The 17,387-nt window shown below is 38.8% G+C and overlaps 1 protein-coding gene across 5 annotated transcripts in view; it reads right to left on the bottom strand.

The window, feature by feature from the left end:
• Positions 1–17,387, bottom strand: part of med13a (mediator complex subunit 13a) — a 78,677-nt gene that overhangs the window by 19,937 nt on the left and 41,353 nt on the right. For all 5 annotated transcript variants that reach the window (XM_066650728.1, XM_066650730.1, XM_066650731.1 and 2 more), the window contains exons 7-13: positions 15,703–15,865; positions 15,449–15,559; positions 13,763–14,491; positions 5,027–5,243; positions 2,134–2,164; positions 1,333–1,454; positions 153–243 (exon numbers count right to left, since the gene is read on the bottom strand). In XM_066650728.1, coding sequence (XP_066506825.1) covers positions 153–243; positions 1,333–1,454; positions 2,134–2,164; positions 5,027–5,243; positions 13,763–14,491; positions 15,449–15,559; positions 15,703–15,865 — 1,464 coding nt within the window. The remainder of the gene's footprint in view (positions 1–152; positions 244–1,332; positions 1,455–2,133; positions 2,165–5,026; positions 5,244–13,762; positions 14,492–15,448; positions 15,560–15,702; positions 15,866–17,387) is intronic.

The raw sequence follows: 17,387 nt of genomic DNA, 5'->3' as shown, positions 1-17,387 counted from the left end.
AGTTTTTATTAATGGAAAACCATTTATAGATATCTGACCCAAATTAGTATAGGAAAAAAAATGTGTGCGCTTTTACAGCAAATATGTTGCTTGGACATAAAAAAAAAATGTCTACTTCTCTTATGTGTAATTGTTCTAGAAATTATACTCACTAATACATGAAACAGGGTCCATGGTAGCTGGTTTTGGTTCCTTACTTCCAAACTTGTCCTCTGCACCATTCACTGCTCTCCTGCCACCAGGCTACAAAATTATGATAACAAAAAAAGAAACAAAAACAAAATACCCCACACATTAGTAAAGCTATTTGCATGGTATTTGCACTCTACAACTGAGTTTTATTCTAGCTCAACACTTCTAGCTGGTATTACTGTGATAATGCAAGTCTTTTAATACACATTTGTGTCAGCTACTAGCAAATTTTTAACTGAATTCATTATTCTGAATATTGGGAATTTTTACAAGCTTTTCGTCTAAACAGTAAGAGAGCAGAAAGGCCTATTTAAACCCAAGCCAGTAGTTCACAGCTCAACAATTGTCAGAAATTAACATTTGGCAACTTTCCACTGCATGGTACCTACATTGCTCAACTCAAATTTTTTGCTTTTCTATTAGACAAATTTTGTACCAGGTACCATACAATTTTAGTACCTGTGATGAGTTAATCTTGTACAGCACTGACTGATCAGAGAGGAATGTCACTACATAATACAACACAGATATCCAGCACAAACAAGCCATTTGTAAAATCCCCAAACAACATCTGTGATTACATTTGTTTTTATCTGACTGACAATGGCAGTTCATTGAATTACACCATGGACTTTTTGAAAAGGTGCAAACGTTTCTAAGATTGTTAGCTGAGAATCCATCGAGAGCTGGGAGATGCAACAATGAAAAAAACAAAAAACAACAAGCAAACAAAGGAGTAAAGCAAGGCTTAACATTATCTCTTCCATTGTTATGGCTGCCAAAGATCCCTGTTTTTATTAGTGACCGTATTTTGTGATATCAGCTATATTTCAGGGGTAGCTGTGGTAGTGGAAAACGAACCAGGTACCAAAAAGCGAGCAGAGTTGACAAGTGTAAGTATCATGCAGTGGAATAGTGCCAACATATACATGGCACATACAAAGTCAGCAGTATATGGACCAAAAACCACATCACAAGTAACTACATAATTAGATTATAAATAATTAAGTGTTCAAAATATCTTTACTGCAACAGGTAATCATGGCCGTTTCAATGTATGCGATTGTGCATATGAGTGCACAATTTCCGAATGACTAAATCTTTACAGCCTTGATGTTAATGATTCTTTCTCAAGCTCACCGTTTGCTCATCTTCATCAGAGTTGAAGAGGTTATCCAGATCTTTGATTGAAACAGCCAGATCAGAGTCATGGATCAGACTTGTGGAGGCAGCACTTTTGTGGGCAGCCCCCCGCTGAGCATCTGTGTTGAGAAAAAGTAAAACAAAAGAGGCAGAATATAGATAAATTCTAATTAATTCACAACTCTTTTCCTTGTCACACTATATTACAGACTTTAGGGAAAGTACACTAATGAACCTAAAGATTCACTCCACATGCCAAATATACTGTCTAGATAGGCACTATCCGTGGTAAGTAACTGCTGCATATGTCCAGTTACTACCAGGTAACTGCTGCATATGTTTTCAGGCAAGCAAGGGCTCCCTGAGTGACATGCAGCTATGCAGCTCAATGCACAAGGTGCGACACACTCCCTTACTACCATCATTTCAGTACTTTGCCAGATAATCCCATGTGTCAATTCAAAGCAGACTGAATAGCTATGCCGTTACATATCAATGAGCCTTGGTTACCCAACACCCTGTAAACCATTTGTGTTCTGTCCCCAATTAGATTGCTGTTGTTGATAGATTGTGTCTGAGTAGTCTTTATATTTTGGTTCATTAATGTATAACTTTAAAGGAGCTGCATTCAACAACTTTTTGTGTGATATTTGGGTTTTAGGGTATGATGAGACACACCACACTGTTTAAGGATAAGTTATGCAATTAATTCAAAATCACTTCACTTAACATTTTACTCAATGAATTTACTGTCCTGATTAGCATCATTCACTAGAAAAAAGATGGATAATACCTTACCATCTGATTGACCACCACTCCCATCCTCTCCCTAAATTGAGAGAGAGAGAGAGAGAGAGAGAGAGAGAGAGAGAGAGAGAGCGCGAATATTGAATTCATACTTATGAGCTTATTCACCTTATTTTTGGTTCTTTGAAGGACTATTTGACAGACTTCCTTTGTGCCATTTCCAGTTATTTAAACTGCTAATACCCCATGTGGCATCAATTTTCACAATTAACTTGCAGCTGATTCCTGATTCAAGCAGAATTAAATGTCCAAGATGCTCCTCTATTTCTGTCCATCAGCCTTCGCCAAGTCTGTTTTTTTTCTCTCTACCTACAGTTTATTTTACATCACTCGTCTGAAGTATGGATTAAAGTCTCAAACTGATATCTCTACAATTTAAAATAAAAATTTAAAAATAAAACCGAGCTCACAAGAGCATGCATGCCCAGATCTCTGTTGGAGAGTGTTTTGGGAATAATTTAAATGCAATCCAGATAATAACTGGATAATTACTGGAACAAACGAGACATTTTGTTTGTCTCCAGATGTCTCCATCTGCCTCCAACAGTGTAGAAGCTTTTCAGCAATGGTTTAAAAGCTCTGTATTTAAAGAAACTTTTGAGTCCTTTGTCTGTATTAATGTTTTTATAATAATCAATAATAAATAGCTCTTGATTATTATTATGGAAAATAGTATATAATAACTATAATGATTATATTTATATGATTACATTAATTAATCATATATAGGCTATATATAATATGAGAGAGAAAGAGAGAAGATACTATATTTATAGACTACATTTATTGTAATTATTTTGACTACATTTATAGTATACTTAATGAATACCAATTTCTTATAATAAATATCAAATATAGTTGAACATTTATAAAAAATACACATTTAGTGTGTATTTATATTTATTAATGATATTAACCATTAACATTTGTTGAGAGGCTTGAGGAGCCTCTGTGCTCTAAGAGCTGTGCTGTGGTCACTTGGTCAATTTAAGAGTTGAAAATAAAGTTACATAGGCAAACAACTAACACAGAAAACAAGAAGTCTCTTAATTCTAAATAATGTGCACAAACTACAATTTCATGCAATCCTCTGATTAGAAGCACAAAAAACGTTCAATTCCAGAGCATAAACTAATCCATTCCTTTCCATCATTTTCTAATAGTTGGCATTAAAAAAGGGAGAAAACGGGATGACAATTGAGGGAAAATAAGGTCTTGTCCTGACTGCATTGATATGTCCGTTTATTTTTTTTGTTAAAGATTATTCTTAAGAAAAACTCTAAACTAACAAAATACTTTGAGACAGAGATGAACACTCATGGCATTGGCAGCAACATGTCTGGAACAGGAAGTACACAGGCAGCCAAAGGTCGTCATTGATTTAATTACGATGTAGGTTCTCTGACTAAAGAGGAAGTCTTATCTGCTTGAAGACCCAGGCCATAACCAACAATAAACAACTACACATGACTTTCACACATACTTTCAGACAGAAAGCCCTTAATAACTTTATTCCTGGTCTGGACCAGCATAGCTAAGCAGGTCATAAAATAATAGTGCATCAAATTACATATATCACATATATGTAGATCCATTTAAAAACAATGCATCACATAGCCCTGGTTTTAAAAAGCCACACCACATAAAAAAAGCCTCCTTTTTATTTTCTCAAGTACAGATACATCAAGTGGTATTAATGTTCTTTCCCAAGGTCTTATACTGTTTTGTGATGAAAGCTTTGAATGACCATAAAGGACTCCTCCCAAGCAGTAGTAGTATTTTTTTAATCCCTGTGAGGAAACTTACATATTTAAAAAATCCTCTCACATAGGATGAATACAGAATAATATGCTTAAAAGATTGTTTAGTGAACAGATAATATTTGCATGTTTTTTTTTAAACAATGTATACATTTGTTCCAATATATTTTGGTTAAGCAAGCAGACTAAAGGATTTTACTACTTCTTGTGGTCATAACCTACGTGGGGGCTGTACCTCTCCATGCTCAAAATTATTGGATTGTCGAGGGGCACGTCTGAACGAAGCTCAGATCAAGATACGTCATATATAAGACACAAACACATACATTGAATATTCAGTGTTTATCCTACATATTTACCAGCTTATTAAATGGTTGAATTGTGCTTGCTGATTCATGTGTCTTAAATCACTGCCTGGAGTTTATCTTCAACACTACTGAGTGCCCTTTTGATAATGAATATATATGTTTTATATTCTATGTAGTGTGCAGTTTATAACAGAGCAGAATTAACACTGGTAATCGCAGTTCTTTACATTTTTAGATTTAGGTTAACTACAGTAACTCAACATAAAAACCAGGACAGTCACTGTGTAAGACTGGAGGGGAGGTTGCATTTTATTCTCCCTCATGTAAAAAAACTCTGAAGTAAACACAGGAAGAACGCCCCGTGTTCTGGACCAGTGCAAGTTTCTGTTCTATTTCTCAGATTAGGGGCTAAAATTTAACCAGTTCTTTTTTTACCTGCTGTGCTGCATCCAAAATGCACAGCACCCCTGGCAACTGGAGCGGTTTAGCTCAGATCTGCTGCATACGCCTTACAGTGGAACGGGGTCAGATCACGTTATCACCAGAAACTGAACAAGTGCACTTGGGAGAGGATGGAGAAAACCTCCAGGCTCTGTAGTTTTGGTCCGTATCAGAGTGCAACTACTGTTTTCACATCTACCCAAACAGACTGAACCAAGGATTAATACAAACCAGAGCTAAATTTACCCATACTAAACAGTGCAGGTGTTGAAATGCTCTTACACACTTACACGTTCCTTAATCTCTGACGTCTTTAAGACTTGCATGTAAATACTGCACTTTTGGACCTGTTAGATCAGGCTGAAAGAATCTTACCTTGTGTTTCTTTCCTTGTTCTTTCTCTCCACCCACTTTATCTTTCTTGTCCGAGAAAGTAAACTTCACATCCCCATCCACAAAAGCATAGGGGTCTACCTCAGGCTCATACTCATTGTCGGATATGGCTGCTGCTAGATGTTGGTTTCGCCGCTGCAGGTAAGTCTGGATGCGATCATCTGATACCTTCAGAGTATGCTTGGAGGTTGCCATTAACCTTTGTGCAGAAACAGAATGTCACTATTCCCTTACAGGAATTTTATTTGGAGTAGTTTCACTTCTTATATGTTGAAAGTACATCTGGAGATTTTATGAAACAGATTTTGAAAGATATTCTACAGCTGTACTCTTTGGTGTTTAAAAATTTCCCTTCCAAAATTGTGTTTGAATGCTTTGGCAAAACTACTGTCCTCTTTGTCAAATCATACACGATTCCTACATATTTTCCATTTCAACAGGCACTCAACTGTTACTGTTCAGTCCACACACCTACACAGACAGCTAGAACACAAACATCTCAGCCCAAAGACAAAATAAAACATCCACTAGCTACACCAATAAATCAAACCTGTATTTTAATATTTCCCTTTAAGTTTTTAAATAGATATTGTATTACTGTTCATCCCATAATTCAAAAATTTCTTTTAAAACCCCACAGACATCACCGAAAAATGTATTACTTATTTATGATGCTATGAATATATGCAATTTAATGATATTCATTAATTTTATTTGAAATAATTTGGTAGCAGATTGAGTTCAGTTATAAGGCAATTGGGGCTAGTGTTACTTTTAACAGCTGATTCTAATTTAGTTTTAGTCATTTTTGTAATTTTTTTAAGCCAATGAAAAAACATTGCATAGCGTCTAGTTGTCCGCTTTAAGAAATTTTAGCCTATATTTAGTCATGTATTTTTAAGGTTTTACTATTTTAGAGGTATTGTTACTAACTTTCCTGAACAATAGCTTAAAAGCGATTTAATGTCCAAAATTATGGAAAGAATATGGCTAATTTTTCTTCAAATACATTTTGTATTAGTTTAACATTAACATTTTAAGTTCAAAGTACACTGCAAACAGTGCTTGCCAACTATGGAACAATAATGGGGCACAATGTTTCAGTCGCATGGTCTTATTTTCACTTTTCTCGCTTGAGAGGGTGGAATTCAGTGGAGAGGGGCATGGTATAATGATTGACAGCATAGCAATGAAGGGTGAGGACCTTCCTCACTGTTGACTATAAGAACACTCACGTTATCCGCAATATTAAGTTGAAAACATTGACTTTAGTGAAAAAGTCCTTTATAGTGAGCCATTTTAGACAACATTTGGCATTGCAGTAAAACAGCTATAAACTCTGCCAGAGTGCAGAGTTTCAAAGCCACACTTTAGTTTCCCAGCATTCTGCTGGCGATGGTGTCCGCTCCATGAGGACAAGCTTCAGCAAGCCGGTATCGAATCTGAATAAGCTCCTTATTCCCCAGGTTCTTAGTCTGATGTTCCTTTCCACCTTAATTTGTGATTTAAATTAAACTGGTTCAGTTTATATACCACAAAATTCCATTGTATTCTTTACATGATTTTGAAAATTACCATATTTGTTATATCAAGCATGCCAAGGATACGTAGGTTCCATCAGAGTACATTTAAAACTGCACAAATGTGCTGTTCAGCTCCGATTTTCCAACAAAAACTAAACCAGTGGAAAGCTTTAATTCCAAAAAAGAGCACTGTTAAGACCATGAGCTGCTCTCACTCAGCCGGATGGGCGGCTCCCAAACAGAAAATGCGCTTCTCATTGGTCGTCACTTTAATATAGCCAATCAGCAGCCAGATATAGCTGTCCATCATTTAGTGCTGCAGCCAATGGAGTCACAGTCTCGCCTACAGGGGTTTGTTGGTTTTGTGGTGACACCGAGAGAAACAGGCCAGTGCTTAAAAGAAAAACAATAAATAAATAAATAATAACTTATTTTAAGCACCATGTCTGAAAAAAAACTACATTTAATTTTTCCCTCAACATATCTGGCAATAAATGATGATGATGACTTTTAGAATCAAAGTAATTCTTTATACATAAAAATCGCATTAGATAATAAGATTAAAATTAATATCAAATTATGTATATGAACTGTTTGTAAAGACACCATTTGTTTACTTTGTTATAAAAAAAATAAAAAATAAAGCAGCAGCTTGAATGCAGGAAGTTTGTTTCTTAATGCGAGTTTACTTGAATTGTGCACTGTGGAACAGTATTATCTAGGAAAATCTAAGTATCAGATTGGGACAGTATCAGGAGATACTCAATATTTAAAGGCTCATATCAGGATAGAGGGAAAATTTCTTATGTCTTAGTCATACAGTTTGATGTTTATGGTTAGATAATGCATGATGATTTTCGGGTTAAAAATAAACACTAATAATTTGACATATTTTGTTACAGTTTTCATAATATTGTATATCGCCTTTTTTTGTGGCGTACTGAGGTATGAGTTTTTGGTCATATCGCCCAGCCCTAATGATGTGTTAAATGCATTGATATTTCTGCAGTACAGTGGTTAAGAATACCCTACTCCACTGTCATGAGAATTTTACATTGTACAATGCTCCTCCTTGGATCACCACCTTAACGTGGTGGAGGGGTTTGCGTGCCTGCTTGAGCCTAGGAGTTATGTTGTCGGGGGCAATAGCCCCTGGTAGGGTCTCCCAAGGCAAATTGGTCCTAGGTGATGGGCCAGACAAAGAGTGATCCATAAAGACACGAATGAAAAAGATAATAACGAGGACACAGCCTCCCTTGCCCGGAGCAGGGTTACCGGGGCCTCACCCTGGAGCCAGGCCTGGGGGAGGGGCTCCTTGGCGAGCGCCTGGTGGCCGGACTTTCACCTATGGAGTCCGGCCGGGCTTAGCCCGAAGGGGATACATGGGTCCACTCTCCCATGGGCCCACCACCTGTGGGAGAGGTAGTAATCCGGGTCTGGTGCATTGTGGATCGGGGTCGGGGGCCCTGGCGTTCCGATCCTCGGTTACTGAAACTGGCTTTTGGAACATGGAACGTAACCTCTCTGGTGGGAAAAGAGCCTGAGCTGGTGCGCGAGGTTGAGAGGTACCGACTAGATATAGTTGGGCTCACCTCGACACACAGTATGGGCTCTGGAACCAATCTCCTCGAGAGGGGCTGGATGCTCTTTCACTCTGGAGTTGCCCAGGGTGAGAGGCGTAAGGCAGGTGTGGGCTTACTCATAGCCCCCCCGGCTTAGCGCCTCTATGTTGGGGTTTACCCCAGTGGACGAGAGGGTAATTTCCCTGCGCCTTCGGGTTGGGGAAAGGGCTCTGACTGTTGTTTGTGCTTATGCACCGAACAGCAGTTCAGAGTACCATGCCTTCTTGGGCACCCTAGAGGGAGTGCTGGAGAACACTCATTCTGGGGACTCCATTGTTCTGCTGGGGGACTTCAACGCTCACGTGGGTAATGACAGTGAGACCTGGAGGGGCGTGATTGGGAGGAACGGCCCCGCTGATCTGAACCCGAGTGGTGTTCAGTTATTGGATTTCTGTGCTCGTCACAGTTTGTCCATTACGAACACCATGTTCGAACATAAGGGTGTCCACAAGTACACCTGGCATCAGGACACCCTAGGCCGCATTTCGATGATCGATTTTATAGTCGTATCATCTGACCTGCGGCCATATGTTCTGGACACTCGGGTGAAGAGAGGCGCTGAGCTGTCAACTGATCACCACCTTGTGGTGTGTTGGATCAGATGGCGGGGGAGGATGCCGGACAGACCTGGCAGGCCCAAACGTGTGCTGAGGGTTTGCTGGGAACGTTTGGCAGAGGAACCTGTCAGAAAGATCTTCAACTCCCACATCCGGCAGAGCTTCGACTGCATCCCGGGGGAGGCCGGTGACATTGAGTCTGAGTGGGCCATGTTCCGGACCTCCATTGTTGAGGCGGCTGAATGGAGCTGTGGCTGCAAGGTTGTCGGTGCCTGTCGGGGTGGCAATCCCCGCACTCGGTGGTGGACACCCCGGGTGAGGGGGGTTGTCAAACTGAAGAAAGAGTCCTACCGAGCCTGGTTGGCTCAGGGGACTCCGGAGGCAGCCGACAGGTACCGAGGAGCCGAGCGGCTCGCAGCCTCGGCAGTCGCTGAGGCAAAAACTCGGGTGTGGGAGGAGTTCGGTGAGAACATGGAAAACGACTTTCGGTCGGCTCCGAGAAGTTTCTGGCAAACCGTCAGGTGACTCAGGAGGGGAAAGCAGTTTTCCACCAACATGTATATGGTGGGGGTGGGGAACTGTTGACCTCGACTGGGGACGTCACCAGACGGTGGAAGGAATACTTCGAGGATCTTCTCAATCCCACCAGCACGTCTTCCGCAGAGGAAGCAGAAGTACTCTTTACAGAAGTGTAAAGTACTCTTTACACAAACATGAGGATTACTAACGAGTGGATTGATGGAAAGACTCAAATTTGGTCTTGTTTTGAAGGGGACAGCCTATGTGCTAAGCGCTGGTATGCTTTGTGTGTGTGTGAATTACTTGTGGGTTCTTCAGGCTTTGTGGTGCCACAGGTTTTTTTCTTCTTTTTTTTGTGAGGAAAAGGGATCTCATGTATGGAATAGTGAATTCCTTTGGTTTTAATTCAGTAGTCGCACATTTTAGAGTTTTGACTTACATTATCTGTGTCCTCAGAGTCTGCCCATTTCACTGATGTATAATATGTACACAGTATGTAAAAAACTTATAAGAACTGCAGCGGACTGTACGTGCATTGGCACGTTCCAATGATCTCCCTGTGGTGGTGTAACATACACAAATTATCGTTCACAATATATCGTCATATCACCCACACCTTATAAACTTGCTGGTTGGAAGATGTAGGCTGTTAAATAAGTGCACTATTAAGTAACAGTATTATCAAACAGTGCACCTTTTTAATAAAGCACAAAGTGATAATTAGATACAAGTATTAATTTCAAATACAAGTAAACATATGATAATTTTGCCTGATTAATATTTTGTTATCTATAATAGCATTTAAGATATGCAACATGTAAATAAAAAGAAAAAATTCATATGTTTTTTTAGTGCCAGAAAGAAACTGAGCAGAGTCAAACTGCAATTATTGCAACAACTGCAGCCTACCCTTCTGTCTGTTTATGAACATCAGTATGGATATGGTTCCTGTGTATACTGTTGAGAAACCTGGGTTCAGGTAACTACTTCAACAATTAAATAACAGACCTTCAAGAAATTATTTAATGTATACTAAAATTCCTGCACTATACAATGAGACAAAAGAAAAATTCTTGGAAACTTTTGGAAGGAAAACCTACTTCTCATGCATGACTGACTTTTGGACCAGCAGGACCACATCCACATTCATGGCAGTAAACTTACAATTTAGAACTTGGTTATACATGCTTTTGAGGAGAACAGGCAACAAAGAAACAGGATATATCAAAAATATCTGGGACTACTGACAATGCCTCAGGAAACATGAAGGCATTTATCCAAGACTTCACATAAGTTCCCTGTTTTGGGCACAATCTGCACCTTACCATATAGAACATGTGTCTGCAACACTGTCAAAACTGAGTAAGACAGTGTCTGCTTTCAGCAGGTCACCAAAGATCAACATTTCCAAAAGAAATAAAAATATCTACAACTGCCAGAACACAAATTAATCCATGATGAATCTACAGTCTGGGAATCTGCCTACAAAATGGTAGCAAGATTTCTGGAACAGCAGCAAGCTGTGTCTTCAGTTCTAGCACATGACCGAAAGAAGAAGCATCTCATGCCAAAAGATTCACATATTACGATCCTGGACACTGTAAAAGAGGTTTTAAACCCTGTAAGCATCTTCACCGATGCCCTTAGCAGCGAAAAACACACCACTCTCTATTCTGTCTTACCTTTAACATGGAAATAATTTTCCCATTTGACAGCTGAGAAGCATGATAGCATCTTGAAATGTCAACTTAAAGAAAGCATTGGGAAAGATCTTAAAGAGATGAGATGAGGACAGGCATCTGCAGCTGACCCTGAACACAGCCACATTTTTGGATCCAAGATTTAAAAACAGATTTGTTATCCTGAGAGTGGAGGTTAAACAAAATCTCACGGACCGTGTACATTTACTGAAAACGAGGGGCCAAATGCAAACTGCAACACCCTGTCAAGATGCCAACCAAGCAGCAAAGAAAAGCAAAACAAATTTCCGAGGACTGATAACAAGCATATAAGGAGAAAAAAATAGTGATGCTACTAAAATGTATCAATCATTTGTGAACACTGAACTCACAAATGAGTTGACAGTGTATGACATGATGCTTGAATTAACTGCAGAAGAGAAGCCACTCATATGATGGAGGACAAATGAGAAAACCCCACTTTGCCCAGTTTGCCAAAAAGTGCTTGTGCATTTCTGCTTCCAGCTCTACTTCCAAGCATGTATTTAGTACATCAGGGCTCATTTGCAGTCCAAGTAGAACAAGATTTAACGAGGAGCACATTTACATGTTGGTGTTAGAAACTACAAAACTTTAATCTGCATGTTAGAGAATTGTTTGAGAGTGTTTTTGAATGGACTGTGTTCTGTAAATGGTTGAATACTTGAAACTCTTGGCAGCTCTTTAAAAGAGAATTTTTCTATAGATGTAAACATTTTAGTTACTGTAGTTTAAACAAAATGAACTTGACTTCGGGATGTGAAATCTAGTGTGCACTACCCTACTTTTTTCAGTCAGAGAAAAACTTATTTAAAGAGCTGCCAAGAGTTTCAAGTATTCCACCATTAACAGAACACAGGCTCACTTGACTTCTTTGCATTAATGTAGAATTTCTATACTTTTTTTTATTTGTTTAAGATTTTAGGTACATCACCTTTTATTTATTTGATGTTTGAATGTACAGTCTCCCTTTTTAAACAAGAAAAAATACTTAAGACTATTCTCACTTATCTATAAAAAATAAAAAGCTTCAAAAGGGAAATAAGCAAATTATGTGACAATGGTATCAAATTTCAAAGTACTGTATCGATGTTGTAATTGTTAGTATCGTGACCACACTAATAATGTAATGTGTAATTATTTATCATTAACATAAAATGTATCTTCTGCATTTCACCCATTTGTTAAACACCCAGGGAGCAGTTGTGGGTTCAGTGCCTTGCTCAAGTGGATGTTCCCACCAGTCTTGGGGATTGAATCGGCAATGTTCTGGTACTAAGCCTGGTCTTCTAACCATTACACCACGGCTGCCCTTTTGTTTTAGTTATGAAAAATGGGTCCTCAACTTTACAGGAGAAGTGAAAAAAAATTATTCCATGTAATTTTAAAGCCTTTATAATGGTCCATTCAACATGATTTTTTACACAATGTGAAGGACAGCTTCTGCATTCAAAAGATTTAGTAATCTAAAGTAAATGGAGATACATGTTTTGATTGGACAGCGATGATATTAACACTTGTGGCTCAGCTGATTTGCAGGCTGATTTAGAGGACTAGAGTAAGCTCTGCATAGTAGTACGCATTCAGTCATTTGCCATGCCATTTGTCAGTGCCTTTGCCAAGAAAAATTCTGCATGTATAATCTATTTATTTATTAACTCTGAATTTTACATTTCGGCTCTGGAAAATGATTTGTCCGTGGTCTTATCCATTTGTCTTTCCACAGCAGTAAATTATTTTTAAAAAAATCTCTCAAAACTATACATTTCCAGACTGTATATGAAGTACATCTCTGATACGGAGTGACAGGAAGCTAGATGGAGTTTAGCCTAACAGAGACCCAGTTGAGACAGGGATTATGTTCACTTAAAATAGCAGAACAAATAGCAGCCAAAAGGCACCCAAAGCAAAACTGAATTCTCAGATTGCATAATGTAGACTTCACACTCTCCAGTTTGCCAACTGTACATCTTTTATACTAGATACTGAACCAAGTACAAGTCTAGTGTTTCACAGATGCATACGTGCTGTTCAGAGAAAATCAACAAGCCTTCCTTTTATAGCAGTGCTGTGCAAGTGAACTAACTTATATAATGTCAAAAGGGCACAAAACTATATATTAACATATGTCTGATCACAACAACAACCAGCAAAAACATTCTGGTGAGAGGGAGCATGTGGGATTTTTGTGCTTGTTGTGGGCAGGCTGGCTATGTGAATGCTGAGCACCATGCTCCCAGGAAGAATGAAGACAAATCAAAGACTTGCTTAATTACTACTGTTACTATCAGGGTGTCCAACAACAAGTAATACTGATATACTTGAGCCATGCAGATAGAATGAATACCTGAAAGAACAGGAAATAATTTTATTTCACTCCAGTTACTTAAGGTATTTAAATAGTACTGGTAATAAACTGAATGTACATGCCTGCAGGCACCCAGACCAGATTCAAACATGAAATAATAATAATACAGTATTGTACAAAAGGCTTAGGCACCTAAGCTTATAATTATTTTCAATAATTTATCTTCTTAATGAGAATGGTGCTTGTGTTATAATTGCAATAAATATCAAAACATACAGAGGACTGTCACCCAACCTAGGGTTGCTGCCTTGCACCCAGTGATTCTGGGTGGGCTAAGGACCCAACACAACCCAGAATTGTAGTAGTTACACACAATGAATGTATGAATTTTCTCACGTGCTTAAAACATTGGCACACTACTCTTTATATCAGTAAAGAGAGCACATATGTTAATTCCAGTTTGCTACTCACTCAGTAACAGACATGTTTCCATCTGCTCCGAGCAAGGTTTCCTCTCTTAGTTTGTCTCCAGGTAGAGAGGGTGTGGGGAACTCCAAGTCTTTCCTGCGTGGGAGGTTAAAGAATCTCCAGGGCACATGACTGCCATCATCCTCCAGGCTTACTGCTGCCCCGACATAGACTGTAGGTTCCATGGCTTCGGGGTAGGATGGGGGGAAAGGTGTTGTGAGAGATTCCGCTCGAGGATCATCTGGGTCTTTCTGGGCCATGAGGCAAGGCTCTGAAGGAGGAGGATAGAAGTGCTGGCTGTGGGGTGTGGAGGGGTTCTTTAGCGCTACTGAGGTATCCTCCCCACGTTCACAGGGATGAGGGCTGAGTGGAGGTGGCTGAGGAGAGCCAACCATTTCTGACAGGCCACCAACACCACCTGCTATTCTACCACCAGTGTGTAACTGAGGTGGTTTTGATACAGGGCAGGCATCAGTTGGACGGAGGCCAGGGTATCGCCCTCCTTCCTGACCTCTGAGAGTCAACCTCTGACCTGCCGAAGTATCAGTTTCCATAGAGACGTCATCACAGATAGAATTCCGGTGATGGAAGGGTGTTTGTGGGCGTTTCTGCTGTTTTTCACCCTTTTCAGGTTTCTCTCCCACTTTGTGCTTTGTGGGCTGCTGCTGAATCTGCCCAGCAAAGGTTGGCTGGACCTGTGTACTGCCCACTCTCTGCTTTATGGCTTTGTGCCTGAGAAGGTAGAAGAAAAAATGCCCTTTAAAATTAAAAGCAATGTTAAAAATAAAAATCAATAAACAACTACAAAACACTACAGTAGAATACACTACTTTTGTTACCTCAGTGCAAACAAACAAATAAATAAAGTTAATACCTAAATATTATATATATATATATATATATATATATATATATATATATATATATATATATATATATATATATATATAAATTTTTTTTTTCCCCTCTCTTTAACACACCATATTGATATACTTCCCCCAATGACACTCTACCCAACTCCCTTCTCTTTGTATTTGTGCTTCAGAAACATTTTCCTCGCTTTAATGACGTTTGTCTGCAGATATCATCAGTGGTATATTTTGTTTAGACTCACAAATGTATATGAATTTATCCATTATATCTGTACCACAAAATAAATAAAATAATCAAAAAATAACCTGATAAATTATATAACAGGATATAATAAAAAACAGATTAAATACAAATAATTATATATATATATATATATATATATATATATATATATATATATATATATATATATATATATATATATATATATATATAAACATCCTCAAATGTACAGAAAGACCTATATCAATTCTCAAATATATACAGGCTGAACCGAAATATGTATGGTATTTTCTATACCTGTGTATGAATGGTTCAATCCAGTGTGTATTATATATAAGGTCTACTGAGGGCAGTGCTGATTATATAGTTTGACCACTGCAGGAATCACCAGTCCATTCCATTCCTTTATTTTAAATAAAGGACCGAAGTTACGGACATTTACACCTAACTGGAGCCCAAAGCACTATTTTTGCATATGCAGATCAGTTTAGGAGCATGATCTTCTCAGTTGTTCAAAGTTTTGTAACATGTCAGCAATGCCACCCAGATTATGGTTCTAGCTAAATGGGTGTTTGTGTGTGTGCGTGCGCGCACCTGGAGCAATTACAGACTGATCTTTGTGTTGACTCAACAAAATCCCATGAGCCCATTTTCTCGAGCACTTCCTCCTCACATGTCCCATTAGCTGTTGCAGAAAACTTGCGTCTAAACGGAAAAAAGTACATGGACTAAAAGGTTGAGACAGCTTAAAGTTTGGAAAAAAAAACATTTATTATCCAGTTATTGTGGCTTTTAAGCCTGAGATGTGTAAAACCTGTGCCAATGCGATCAAATGCAGTAGTGCATACTTGTTCAGTGCTCGATTGATGTTGCACTCCTGCCAAACATGCTCCACAACCTGGCTGGCCATTTTGCGTGGAATCTTGCCTCCATGGTGACTTGTGCTGTCCACAGTGAAGCCATCTACCACCGAAGGCAATCGCATCCATTTCTGTGCCGAGTGAGTGTCGACTGAAATACAATGTGGAAAAAAAAGTAATTTGTCATAGAGGGGTCCAAAATACCCATAAAGTACCGGAAGCCTGTGCTACCATTTCTCCTGCGGTGTTGCTATCAGTGTGTGAAGAGTGGGAGAAAAGGGTTGCATTGACATTGATACGTTACACCATTGTTTTTCTTGTGAAATTCCCAATAAGTTTGATGTGTCACATGACCCTCTTCCCATTGAAAAAACAAAAGTTGGATCCAAATTGGCCGACTTCAAAATGGCCACCATGGTCACCACCCATCTTGAAAAGTTTTCCCCCTCCCATATACTAATGTGTCACAAACAGGAAGTTAATATCACCAACTATTCCCATTTTATTAAGGTGTATCCATATAAATGGCCCATCCTGTATATAAAAAAACAAGGCTGTTATAAAAATTGTGTGTGTTTTTAAACATTCTTCAGGACATATTCATATTTGGACATATTCATAACATCTGTATATTGTTTTATTTCTTACTTACACACTTTGTGACTTTATTCTTGTAAGTTTCTGACTTCTTTTGTGAAGCACGTAAATCGATTGTAAAGTGTAATGTAAAACTGCCCCCCACTCCTGCGTTAACAAACTAAACTGCACACCTACTTTCTAGCTGTAAATGCTGTGTAGCTGAAATTATTCAAGCCCAGCTGCAGTTAAATTTCTGGCCAAGTCACTATTCAGACATTGTAGCAGCATGCTAAAGATTTGTAACATCAGAAAATTTGACGACACCACTGACAGCTTAATTCCACTAGCAAAAATGTATCAAGTCTTGGTTTATCCTCTTCCACAACTAGGGCTGGGCAGTATAATGGTAAATACACAGTCAGTGTTATTTTATGTGTATTTAAGAGAGCCACAGTGAGGGGGCGCTGTAGGAGCTAACTGACTGCTGATGTCTGTCTGGAAAGGGGTAGAGCAAAATACAAGCCCTGTAGCTCACCGCATTCACGAGTTTAGGGCTGAGTTTGGGTTAAAAGAGAGAGGAAAGAATAAAACAGACAAAATACTCAAAAGACCCTTCACAGGTATGAGGCTTTATCCTCTAAATGTGTGTTTTTTCAGCCTCATTTTACTGGAAAATCATCTGGTGTGCTAAACCACAAGTCCCTGTGCTCACACGGACAGTATGAAAAATGTAGATACTGCCATCCCTAGCTGGGGCTGTCAGACTGGGGCAGGGCACAATCAGCAGCATCCACATTCCATATGCAATTTTAAGATTATTTATCAAGCTGTGAACCAAACCCACAGTATTTAAAGTTGAACCTAACTAACTAATATACATCTTTAGCAGGTCTAGAAATTGGTCAAGATTTTTGCACCAAGACAGTTGAGTTGAGCAAATACATTCATACCACTGTATCTTCACACTATTTCTCTTTACAATCATATTTCAAGAAAAGACACACATCCACATGAAACTTGATTTTAGAGTTCCCCTATACTAGAGCTAGTTCTTGCACGTGTGACTCAATATTGTTCCATTTGTCAGTCAGTCG

The sequence above is a fragment of the Hoplias malabaricus genome, chromosome 18, assembly GCF_029633855.1.
Source record: "Hoplias malabaricus isolate fHopMal1 chromosome 18, fHopMal1.hap1, whole genome shotgun sequence".
Classification (NCBI taxonomy): domain Eukaryota; kingdom Metazoa; phylum Chordata; class Actinopteri; order Characiformes; family Erythrinidae; genus Hoplias; species Hoplias malabaricus.
Note: the sequence above shows the minus strand (reverse complement) of the source record. Positions and strands in the feature narration are given on the sequence as shown.